We start from the raw sequence: 12,629 nt of genomic DNA, 5'->3' as shown, positions 1-12,629 counted from the left end.
AGGAAAAGGTGATCTTTTCAAAAAATGGCAATGGGTCAGTTGGAAATTAATACAGAATAAATTGAAACTTGACCTGATCTTATACAGAAAAATTGGTTGACCTATAGATTTGAATGCAAAAGGTATTACCTTACAGGTTTTAGTAGACAAATGTCTTCATAACTTGGGATTGGCAAAGATTTCTTAATAAGGACACAAAAAGTATTAACCAGAAGAAAAAAAAAATGTATAAAACGGACTATATTCTTAGCAGCTATTCTTTTTTTTCCTCTCTTCCTCTCAGTGTCAAGATTTGAATTAGCCAGTTTTTTTATAGGTTCCTGAGTGGGGAAGAATTGTGTGTGGGCAGGGGAGTAGTCTGTTTCTATTAACTTGTAAATTGATGGTATAGCCTTCTGTGGTTCTGTGAGGTTCCTAGAAAACTACCCACTTGGGGCAATTTCTGGGCATCTTTTTTTCTGTTCCAGATGCTTTGCGAAGTTCTAGCAACCATATGGTCAAGTTATCCTCAGAGCATCAAGGCTTTGAATTTTCAGATGCCCTAAAATTAGTCTCAGGGCTCTTTTTGCCCTTTTGTGTTTCTATTTTCATTCAATTTCTTGGCCAAGTAATTTCATAATTGCTGGTGAGCTCATTATTGTTTCTATTTTGACTTTGTATTCAGTGATCTTTTATAAAGGTGCTTATTAAACCCTAATGATAGATTTTGATAATTAGGTTAATTCTAATTATAGATTATTTCTAATTGTAGATTCTGGTTGCACAATCTTGTCACCTGTAAATAGTAACAGTTTTAACTTTTTTCTCTCCAATTTTTTTACCTTTTAATTGCCTTTTCTTGTCTTATTGCATTGACTAGATGGTGTTAAAGGAGTAGTGATGGTGGGCATTCTTATTGCATTCCCAAACACAGGGGAAAAGGTGCAATATTTTCCCACTAAGTATAATGCTAACTAGCGAGAGTTTTCTATGGATATCTCAATGAAGTTCTGTTCCTAGTTTGCTAAAATATTTTTATCTCGAATGGGTTTTTGAAGCTTTCTAGTTGATTTTGTTGGACATATTGAGTTGGTATATGTGTCTTCTTTATTCTGTTTGAGGTTGTAAATGATGTTAATTGATTTTTTCATTATTAAACTAACCTTGTGGGGACAGTTGATTATCATGTCCTATCCTTTGTATCACTGGATTTTATTTGCTGATATTTTACTTAGGCCTGTAATTTTTCTTCTTTGAAATGTCTTCGTCAGGTATTGGGATTCATGTTATTCTGGCCTTGTAAAGTAAGGGAGGACATTTTTCCCCTTTCTCTTCTCTAGAGGAGCATGTATAAGACCAGTATTTCATGTATAAATTCTTGGAAAAATTTATAAAAGTTGTGAGGTCATCTGGGTCTTGACTTTTAATGAAAGATTTTTAATTATAGATTTATTTTTTTAAATGATATGGAATTATTTCTGTTTCTTCATGTGCCAGATTTGGTATGTTGTATATTTATTTAGGTCATCAACTTTATTGGCATAAGGTTGCTCATAATATATCTTGTCAGCCTCTTAATATCTTTAGGGTCTGTAGTGATGTACCACTAATATTGGTAACTTTTGTTTTTCAAAAACCAGTCTTTCTAAGAATTATCAACTTTTATTTATAGAGAACTAGCTTTTGACTTTATTTTTTCTCTGTTGTAAGTCTGCTTTCTATTTTATTACCACTTTATTATTCTCTCTCTCTTCTTACTTTTTTTAGTACCTTAATTTTCTGTTCTTTTTCATAGATTCATAAGGTGGAAGCTTAAATCACTGATTTACAATCTTTACTTTTAAATACGTATTTGAAGCTATATATGTCTTTCTAAAATTCCCTTTAAACATTGCTTTGGCTGGAGCCCACATATTTTGATGTGTTGTATTTTCATTGCTGTTCAGTTAAAGTGTGTTCTAAATTCTGTTGTTATTTAGTCTTTGGACTCATGTAGTATTTAGAAATATGTTGCCAAATTTCCAAACATTTGGAGATTTTCTAATTATTTTTCTGTTATCAATTTATAGTTTAATTTGCTATGGTTGGGGGACATACAATATGATTTCAGTCCTTTGAAATGTTTTGAGATTTGTCATTGCTTCTAAAATGTTATTTTATATATATATAAGCATATATATATATATTTTTTAGAATTTTTAGTTATTTTTAGCAGGAGGGTCAATTTAAGTATCCTCGCCATATTGATAATGGAATTCTCTTAAGTGGTTTTAAGTTAATGTTTTTTCAGAAACAAGTTAATTAAATAATTCGGTGATTTATTTTAAATAATATAATAACTAAATTATTTTGAAATTGCAGTTTTTGCTTCAGCGTTCAATTTTATTGTTAAATTTTAAGAATACTGTCAAAGAATTTGTAAAGCCAGTGATCTGGCATGAACTTGGTGCAGATCCAGACTCTGCTTATTTTGTTGACTTTTCCTTTATGTGTGTTTGTTTATCATGTTCACATGCATGTTCTCCAAATCTGGAAATTTTAATCCATCTCAAAGCTTATGTTTTATCCTAAAAGCCATCTCATCTTTGCTCACATTTACCTCATTCATTCCTGAGCAGCTCTTACTCATTTGTAATCCCCACACAGCTTGCTTAATTATTCATGGATTCACGTGTGGGCTTTTACATGTTACAAGATTCTGAAGGACATTTCGCTCATTTCTTCAAGTTCTTTTTAGAATGAAATCATTTATTATTCAAGTAAGACGCTGTACTTTCATTCAAACTTAGATTATTTTGAAAATGTTCTGGATACCTGTTAGGATATGTATGTACTACATAAAAATCACACTTAAAAAAAAAATACGGGCATATGTTTTCTTACACATAGTCTGCAAAATGAACAGTTTACTAACTGAGAGTGAATCCATTTAATTCATTCAGCAAATATACTCTTAAATCTGTTTAAGACTGTGTTAGGTGAGACTGCCAACCAACTCTAATTAGTTAATTTTCATATTGGTCCTTTTGAATCAGTGTACTCACTAGAGAACCAGCTGCACACACTTAGTATGGAAAGCCCAGCTGTCTATCTGCAAATGAAGAAGGCTGGGTCGTGGCCAGCTGAATATATGGGAAAACTCCTGGGTCTAGTATGGGAAGGGTGGTGTTGAAGTTGAATTTTACACTAGGAAAAATAATGGACAAGGTTTGAGAGGATAAAGCAGTGACTGACCTTCCTGAGGATTTGGAAAGCATGAGCAAGAAAGGGTTTGGTCACTATGCAGCTGGATGATTTAGAATTATACATAGAAGAATGCCAGAAGATAATGCCTGGAAGCAGAATAGGGCCATATGTTGAAAAAAACCATAGGGCTTACTATTGAGGATTTCCTTTTGATACTGAAACCGCTAGGACCTGATTGCTTGAAAACTATTTTAACTTTAATGTAGCAGCTTTTCAATACCATCAGTTGTAATTTGGGACAGTTTTACCCCTTTTTAACAGAGTGAGATTTATCCTATGTTGCTGGTACACCAAATAGGCATTTATTAGCATTTTTAAATGCTAAGATTGTTTCTAAGCATGTGCTCCTTGTTTACTTTGCTGGCAGGAGGAAAGAACTATATTCAGCTGGTTAGTGATCGTGTACTAGCTCGTGTTTCATCTATTTTCTTTGGCCTTTTAGGCTGCACATGGTCCGTCTGATGCTGTTGGAGAGACTACTGCAAACCTTGCCCCAGTTACGAAATGTTGGAGGTGTCCGGGCTATCCCGTACATGCAGGTATCCCTCAGTTCACTGAGTCTGTCACATTACAGTTGGACTCTCCTTAAGCATGCTGCCATCTCTCTTCCAGAGGCCCTATAAGACTTTGTTTGGTATTAGGTCATAGAACAATGGAATGCAATTTTGAACTGTAAGTTACAGCCCTTCATTTTATAGATGACAAGCCTAGGGGTCAGATAATTTTTTAAAAATGTCCATAGTCATCCAGCTAGTTATTGACAGAGCCAGGAGCAAAAGTCTGCTCCAGAAATTTAGTCTACAGGGATTCTTTATTAATGTTAGTAGTAACACGTGGTCCTGTGACAGCTATTCTCCTACTAGCTGCCTTCCTCTTGGGCAGAATTGTTCAATTCTTAGCCCATTTTGGTTGGACGTATGTCGGTTAGTCATTTAGTTTTGCAGACTTTTTGCAAAACATTTTCTGTGATGCCAGGTGTGGTATATATCAGAATTTGACTATTCTGACTTTGGAAACTTAACACTTCAGATACCTTGCAATTTAGAACCTTTTCATGGATCACTGTTACGATTGACAGGGATGTCAGGAAGGTTGGGATTTCTTCTGAAAACCTTGTATTTCAAGTTGTTCTCTAGGGACTTGGCTTTCATGTTTTATCTCTCTGTTGACTTCTAGGTCATTCTGATGCTTACTGCAGATCTGGATGGAGAAGATGAAAAGGACAAAGGGGCCCTGGACAACCTGCTTTCCCAGCTTATTGCTGAACTGGGCATGGATAAAAAGGTAAAATTTGAAAGTCATACTGTGTGAGAAATAGGGATTGGCTGGGATCAATTCTGAGTTTTTCATTCCCCTCTTAGAGGAACTTTCCCTGTTTTCAGGGGTAACCATCCACTGAGGGCTCCAGTTGTTTTGATTCAACAAAAAAGTTTTCAGTGCCTACTTTGGCCCAGGCATGTTTTTGAATCTGGGCATAAATGAGGAACAAGATGAAGTCTCCTGCCCTCATGGACCTGTTGTAGCTCTCAAGGTGGAAACAGTAAATTAGTTATTTATATCCTGATATGGGCTCCTAATGTATCAGGCTCTAGGTAGTCCAAGTATAGTTCAGGAATATGTTGAGCTTGTTTTACCTCTGCATCTGGAACATTTAAGGCTGAAAGGCTTGAGGGAATCTTGTTCAGAGGATGCCTCGAGCTGAAAAGTAAGTCTGGGCTTCCGGGCTGCACTTCTGCCTGCAGGATGTCTCCAAGAAGAATGAGCGCAGTCCCCTGAATGAAGTCCATCTGGTAGTAATGAGACTCCTGAGTGTCTTCATGTCTCGGACCAAATCTGGATCCAAGTCTTCCGTATGTGAGGTATTTTCGCTTTGAACTTCTGGGTGCAGAAAGAGATAAGAGGGTTGTCTGGTTGTATTAGGGCTGAGGGCACAGGTGATAGTTCTGTTGGAATAGACCGTTGTCACTCGAGAGGAGTTAGAACCAGAGGCTCCACGTTTTTCCGAATCCCTTCCAAGCCCTGATCTTTGCCAACAATCCCTCCATTGGAGGGGTTAAAGGGTTTGGAAGTTCCATTATTGGAAAGCAGGGGACTTTCTGCAAGGCGGAGTGGTTAAGAGGATTCCCCTACTGTATGTTGCTATAAGGTATGGTAATAAAGCAGAGAGAAAGCAGCATGTGCGTGGTGGAAAGGAGATTAGCACAAAGCAGAGAAGGTAGAAATGGAGGCTGAACTGCATCCAATCTTAATGAGCTTATGAGCTGTGGGGTTTGCTGGGATTTGCAAGGCTCTCCTAATGGTTTTATTTACAGTAGCTTTTCTCCTACTTTTTTATTCATGTGAACACTCACCCCATCTCTTTGGGAAGCTGTTTCTGTGAGAAGAGCCCCTACTAGGAGGGTGGGGTTGCTAAGGAGTATCTGTAGTGGAAAGTTTTCTCTCTCCTTGAAGTGGGCTGCTTTTCTGGTTGCCCAAGGGAAAAGAGAAAACCCATCCCCTCCAGGTGGAAAGGTTATCTAATACTTGCTCCTTGACCTCTGGCAGGTGCGTGTAGGGAGATTAGAGTTGCGAACTGACTTTGTTTTGTTTTCTTTTGTTTGTTTTCTCTTACATGCCATTATTCAAAAGAGTTGGGGACATGTTTGAGCTAATTGGGAAACTTTTAACTTAAGAGACTGACTAACTTACTTCATTGACAACTGTGAGTGTTTCCTCCCCGCAATACCCAGATGCATTAACAAGCCATTTTTACCTTCTCCCTGTTTTCTCCCTCCCAGTCATCTTCCCTCATCTCCAGTGCCACTGCAGCAGCCCTGCTGAGCTCTGGGGCTGTGGATTACTGCCTGCACGTGCTCAAATCCCTGCTAGAGTATTGGAAGAGCCAACAGAATGATGAGGAGCCCGTGGCTACCAGCCAGTTGCTGAAACCACATACTACTTCCTCTCCACCTGACATGAGCCCGTTCTTCCTCCGCCAGTATGTGAAGGTGAGGTCCTTCCCCAGACAAAGAGCCACTTCTCTCTCTCATCCAGAGCACTCTCTTCTTCATGCTGGGTATAGCTGAAGAACCTGCAGAGGGATCCTGCATTCCTGGGTACGATTTACTTGCAGTGATTTAATACGTAATCACTTCTTCCATACGTTTGCAGGGATCCCGATTCCTGACACTTTGTAAACCTGAGGCATAGAATGAAATCAGATAGTCATGTCCTTTCATATTGAGGTCCTTAGAAAAAAATGAGACGGTATGAGGTCAAGTTATCAGTAGTGGGTCACGTCTTAATGGATATGTCAGAGACTCCCCCTGCTGTTATTAGAGTCCTTTTAACATGCTAGTTTAGAGGGTAGGCTTTCTGATCAGGTAAGTGGGAACAAGCATTCCCACTCACTAGCAATGAGGCTGGGAGAAGTTACATCTAACCTTAAGTAAGCCTCAGTTTGTGTACCTGGAAAATGAGGATATACAAATCTAGGATACAGTATCTGCTTTATAGGGCTGTTGTGAACATTGAATGAGCTGATGTTTGTAACTGACAGTGCTCAATAAATGTTCATTTTTACAGTCATTTCTGTTCTATTGAATTTGTGTAATGGAGCTAGGCGGGTTGTACTAGCTGTGCTTCTTTCCATGTACTCAGAACTGCTCTGAATAGTATTGGTGTATAACAGGTGTAAAATGTGAACCCGATCATACTCTTCTCTTTTTTTTATAACCCTTTGGTGGTTTTTTTTTATTTTGGGCCAAAAAGTTCTTTGAGGATTCAGCTCCTGCATGCAGCTCTACTAACCTGTATATTTCCCAAGATGTGACATGTTGCCTTTGTGCCTGCTGTCTCTTTGGAAATTCTTTCCTCTTCCTCCGCATCCCTTTCTTCCCCCATCTAGCTAATTCCCAGTCCCTCAAGACCCAGTTTGAGCATTGGATCCTCGGGAAAACCTTCCCCAGCACACACTTGCCTGCTATCAAGTCTGATCGAGAGCCTTTTCCCAGGTTCTCAGAGTGCCCTGTGCGCATATGCGGAGTGTTCCCCCAAACTGTCTGCAAAGACCATATTTTATTCCTCTTTACACCCCCACTGCTTGGCACAGAACCGGTAAATAACTGGTGATTGAATCTATGAGGCACATTGTGCAGACTGTTCCTGAGGACCACACAGCTTGCGGGGTAGCTGTCGTTTCCACTGTCCCCCAACCTCTCCGTACCCTGGCCCCTCTGTGTGATGTGAATCCAGACTCTCCACTGAGTTCAGTCATCCTGGCCCCCTTGGTTTATTTAAATATTTCTTGTTATTATGGAAGTTTTGGTTCTAGGCAATGGAATACATCTCTCATAGAAAGAGTGCAATGTTAGAACTTTTAAGAGCAGCGAGCTAGATCTGTCCCCTCTGTCACCTTTGCATGTAATGAAATTGCCTCCAGAAGCCTGGGGCCTTGCTGTGTTTGTAAACTAAATTGTCAGTCAGCGATGGCTCTGGCTTTGAAAGGTGCCGACTGACGCCAATATAAGGTATGCCTAGTGTGGTCAGCCTTTTTTCTAAGAGTGGTCATAGAAATTGTCAGTCACAGGTTCTTCCACAAATGTTCTTCCCACAGGGTCATGCTGCTGATGTGTTTGAGGCCTACACTCAACTTCTAACAGAGATGGTGCTGAGGCTGCCGTACCAAATCAAAAAGATCGCCGACACCAGTTCTCGAATCCCGCCTCCTGTCTTTGATCACTCGTGGTTTTACTTTCTCTCAGAGGTAAGTGGAGGTCCCAAGCAGTGCCCATTGAGGAGAGGACACATTGACTGTGACTACTCTTGTGGCCCTGTTTATCTTAACCCTCGTACAGTATTTTCCCTAGCAGATTCCCTCCCACCATTTAGCTCTTGCCCCTCTAGAGTATACTACACAGTGAAACTGTGGAGGATGTGCATCAAAGCAAGCCACCCACTGTAGTTCCTGATTTTGTCTGTTTCACTTCCCCCACATACGGTGATAATGGACATGTTTAATAATTTGGACTCTGTCCAGAAAATGGAAAGTATACTAGTTAAGTTAACAGAGATTTTAATATAGGGATTTGGTTAAACAGCCATTGAAGAAGCAAAAAGGTTAAAGGGAACATTGAGGTAACAGATAGTGACTGCGAACAGCAGCTCCCTGCAGCCTTAGGTACGAAGAGAGGCCCAGTGGATCTGAGCAATGGGTGCTGCTCCTGGTACCGCAGGAGCTCTGAGCAGAGGGGACGTGATGTGGTTGATTCTGTGAGTATTGAAAGAAGCCGATCATTAAAACCAACTATAATTGGTTTATCTTTGAATACGAAAGAAATGACGGAGGCTGGCAGGCGAAGGGCTGTTGCTAGGATAGCAGGCAAACAAGAAGCAGCAAGTCCCTTCTTTTGCTCTTGCCTTCCAGTGTCCTCTAGTGCTCCCTATTAGCCAAAGGGAGCCAGCTGCAAAGAAGCAATGAAAGCATAATTCTGGACATCACAGAGGAGGGTCCAGCAGGGTAGGTTTGGAACCAGCTGAGAGGCAATTGCTTAGGAACCAGCACAACAAGTATTAGATTAACTCTGAATAGAATAATCTATTAGCAAACCTCAAATGCTCATGTCGAGAAGTTAACAATCCAAGCTCTTCCTTAGCTCTTTTGCCTGAAAGAGATTCTGAATGTTTTTTTTTTTTCTTACAGTTTTACTCAGTATGGGCTAGAGGCCTACCTGTAAATTCCTAAGTATTCCAGAAAGGGGAACAGGAATAGTCTATTTTTTTTTTTTCCCTCTTTGACGTCTTTCTTTTTATGCCTTTCTATCACTGGAGGCTAGCTTGGTTGCGAGGAAATAGCTTGGTTTGTGTTTCTCACCAGTTTTTAATGATAGTTAACAAAAACCCAGGGAGCTGTAGTTGGTTCAGATTCAGTTCCAGAGTCATTGGCTCTTTGTGTTCTTTCTCCTCTCAAGTACCTGATGATCCAGCAGACTCCATTTGTGCGCCGTCAAGTCCGCAAACTTCTGCTCTTCATCTGTGGCTCAAAGGAGAAATACCGCCAGCTCCGGGATTTGCACACTCTGGACTCCCACGTGCGTGGGATCAAGAAGCTGCTGGAGGAGCAGGGGATATTCCTTCGGGCAAGTGTGGTCACAGCCAGCTCAGGCTCTGCCTTGCAGTACGACACACTCATCAGCCTGGTACGAGGGGGTTGGAAATGGTAGGGCGGGAGAGGGTGTGTGACGAGGCTCCACATAGTAGGTAATTGGATGGAGCAGAACAGGGCTTGGAGATATATAGGGTACATCACGGCCAGAGTTGAGAGCAGGGTAAATCCATGATACTTGATTGGATGCTGTACCACATGTAGTTGGCCTCTGGGTCTGAGTTACCATTCTGGGTCACCGTTCCTATCCCTACCTAGCAGTGGTTCCTCCACTATGAAGAGAGGCGACTTGGGCATCTTCTCAGTGCCACTTACTCATTTCATGAACAAAATCAGCTTTAAATTTTTGCATCTCTGATTTTTGCCCTTGAATACTAAAATTATATATTATTATTGCCTGCAGATTGGACTTTGCGGAGTAAATAGAACATGTCGCAAAAGAGCATCTAGAAAGAACATCCTCAGTATTAAAGTCTCTTAATCTGGTGTCCTTAACCGTTGTGCTTTTGACAAGCAAAATGTAAACTGGATTATAATTTCCTAAGTCGTAGCCTATCCTTGCTGCTGTATTATTGAGTGGTCTGAGGAATGCCTGAAAACACAGAGACTTTGTGTAGTGGGGAGTTGAACAGTAAGAACACTGACTGTGGGCCTTGGTCCCAGGTTCACCAGTGTACTGGCTCAACCTTGCACAGAGGGCCATGTTCAGTTTGCATCCATGGCCAAGATGATGACCCCTCAAGGCAGCTGGCGTGGGACCGTGTGGGTTGCTTGGTGGAGTGACTCATTTTTGGCAATGGGTTTCCATTTCAGATGGAGCACCTGAAAGCCTGCGCAGAGATTGCTGCCCAGCGAACCATCAACTGGCAGAAATTCTGCATCAAAGATGACTGTAAGCAGTGCTACTCCTTTTGGTTGCTATTAGTCATTCATTCCTTCAAGAACTATTTATCGAGGTCTACTATATGCCACGCACTAAATTGGAGATACAGCCAGGAGCAGCATATATAGTCAGTCTCAATGATGGGCATACGTTCTGAGAAATGCATTGCTAGGTGATTTCATCGTTGTGTGAACATCATAGAGTGCACTTACACAACCCTAGGTCGTATAGCCTACTGCACACCTAGGCCGTGTGGTACACCACTGTCACATGTTTGTTGTTGACCAAAATGTTATGCAGTGCATGACTGTGTAGACAGAACTCTGCCTTGCAAGGAAGATAAATAAAAACTTTTAAAAGAGTGACAAGGGTCAGTAGACAAAATTTAGGGTGCTACAGGGGCTACAAAGGAGGAGTATCTGACCTCCAGAGCTAGAGGAGTATATGGAGTCTAGAGAATCATCTTATTCAGAGAAGTTGGGGCTGGGAGCAAGGCTCTGTGTAGCTGTTAGGAAACTTGTCAGAAATTTCCACAGCGGGTGTAAATTCTTTTTGGCAGCATTCAGCAGAGAGAACTCAGAGGGGGGCTGGTGGGAGGAGGGTGGTCCTGTGCACGCAGTGAAGTTGTGCTGTCCTAGCGGGCAAGTCCAGCTGAGCCGCATTCTCCTCTGCCTGCAGCCGTCCTGTACTTCCTCCTCCAAGTCAGTTTCCTGGTAGACGAGGGCGTGTCTCCGGTGCTCCTGCAGCTGCTGTCCTGTGCTCTGTGCGGCAGCAAAGTGCTCGCTGCTCTGGCGGCCTCGGCAGGGTCCTCTAGTGCCTCCTCCTCCTCAGCCCCAGTGGCTGCCAGCTCTGGACAAGCCACAACGCAGTCGAAGTCATCCACTAAGAAGAGCAAGAAAGAAGAAAAGGAAAAGGAGAAGGAGGGTAAGAGCATCGTGTGCTCTTGGTGACCAGGCTGGCGTGTCCTAGCCTATCTTGGAGCACAGGTTTTTTTCTTTTCTGAAGTGGTTGTTATTCTGATTTACAGGGGACCTAAAATCCAAGCACCCTCTAGTTTCTACTTTTGGTCCCATTTTCAGTTACAATGAAAGTGACACATTAAACAGTGTGATTTTTCCATACCAAGTATTAGTGATAGGAAAGGTCAAAGTGCCCTGAACATTTTCGGTAGGCCAAGTTTCTTTAGGACGTTCCTTGTCTAGTGTAACTATGTTTGTTCAATAACAGCCTTATGTAAGCACCTTATCCTGTGCTTTTTTGGTGGCATCATTATACATCTCATTTGGGGCTGATCGTTTTTTGTCCCCTAGTAAATAACTGAAAGTTGTTTTCAAATTATAACAATTTAGTTCAAACTTTTAGGCATGAACAGCCTCCCTTCCCTGCCCATCTGATAGTGCTGGTGGCATGACCATGGGTCATTTCTTCCTGTGTTTCCTCCTACTCGTCAGCCTCAGTCTTGCCCTGATCTTGCAGGTGAGAGCTCAGGCAGCCAGGAGGACCAGCTGTGCACAGCTCTGGTGAACCAGCTGAACAAATTTGCAGATAAGGAGACCTTGGTTCAGTTTCTGCGTTGCTTCCTGTTAGAGTCCAATTCTTCCTCGGTGCGCTGGCAGGCCCACTGCCTGACGTTGCATATATACAGGTAGGGTCCAGGGCACTCTGCGTGGGTCTGGGTCCAGAGTGAACGATGTAATTCTGTCTTGGTTTTGTGTTACATGTTCATGGTCACAGTGTCAGTATTTATACAATCCTGAGTATCTTCTTGACTGTTACAGATTCCTTCATCGAGTTATCTGCTTTTTAGCTGTTAAACTAAGCAAGAGATCATCTGTTTTCCATGAAGAAGGCTATGTTTAGAAGTTTATAAAATGACCAGCCTTGATTCTTCAGGATAACAAAGCTTGGTTTTTGTCCTTGAGTAATGTTGGATGATGGCAATAGACCATCTCAAAGACAGGAAAGGACTGTGCTACATCTGTTAGGATCTATTGTCTGAGAGCAGTCATTCTAACTTAATGTACAGCTGTAGGAAGTAAACATATCTACAAAAGCAGTACCTGGGCCTTGTTGTTAAAGAACCTCAGGGTTTTCTGCTGCTTGGTAATATGAACTTTCATTTATCTACAGAAACTCTAGCAAATCTCAACAGGAGCTCCTGCTGGATCTGATGTGGTCCATATGGCCAGAACTGCCAGCCTATGGCCGTAAGGCTGCCCAGTTTGTGGACCTGCTAGGATATTTCTCCTTGAAAACCCCACAAACGGAGAAGAAGGTAACAATCGACTTACGGTCAGAGAGGCTAACTTGCCATGTTTAACCATTTTTCTCAAGATCATTGTGTCCCACTCTCATAGCAGATGCATGTATGAAACATTT

At 41.5% G+C, this 12,629-nt stretch overlaps 1 protein-coding gene across 14 annotated transcripts in view; it reads left to right on the top strand.

Moving 5' to 3' along the window:
- The window catches only part of UBR4 (ubiquitin protein ligase E3 component n-recognin 4), a 119,993-nt gene that overhangs the window by 65,457 nt on the left and 41,907 nt on the right, over positions 1 to 12,629 (top strand). For 13 of the 14 annotated variants that reach the window (XM_036229295.1, XM_036229329.1, XM_036229307.1 and 10 more), the window contains 10 exons: positions 3,668 to 3,764; positions 4,402 to 4,509; positions 4,968 to 5,084; positions 6,003 to 6,212; positions 7,820 to 7,969; positions 9,174 to 9,401; positions 10,181 to 10,259; positions 10,929 to 11,174; positions 11,727 to 11,895; positions 12,381 to 12,525. In XM_036229295.1, the coding sequence (XP_036085188.1) occupies positions 3,668 to 3,764; positions 4,402 to 4,509; positions 4,968 to 5,084; positions 6,003 to 6,212; positions 7,820 to 7,969; positions 9,174 to 9,401; positions 10,181 to 10,259; positions 10,929 to 11,174; positions 11,727 to 11,895; positions 12,381 to 12,525 (1,549 nt within the window). The remainder of the gene's footprint in view (positions 1 to 3,667; positions 3,765 to 4,401; positions 4,510 to 4,967; positions 5,085 to 6,002; positions 6,213 to 7,819; positions 7,970 to 9,173; positions 9,402 to 10,180; positions 10,260 to 10,928; positions 11,175 to 11,726; positions 11,896 to 12,380; positions 12,526 to 12,629) is intronic. The other variant, XM_036229298.1, reaches the window with a different exon arrangement.

This window comes from Rousettus aegyptiacus, unplaced genomic scaffold (assembly GCF_014176215.1).
Source record: "Rousettus aegyptiacus isolate mRouAeg1 unplaced genomic scaffold, mRouAeg1.p scaffold_m13_p_1, whole genome shotgun sequence".
NCBI lineage: Eukaryota > Metazoa > Chordata > Mammalia > Chiroptera > Pteropodidae > Rousettus > Rousettus aegyptiacus.
This window is presented reverse-complemented; position numbering and strand designations above follow the sequence as displayed.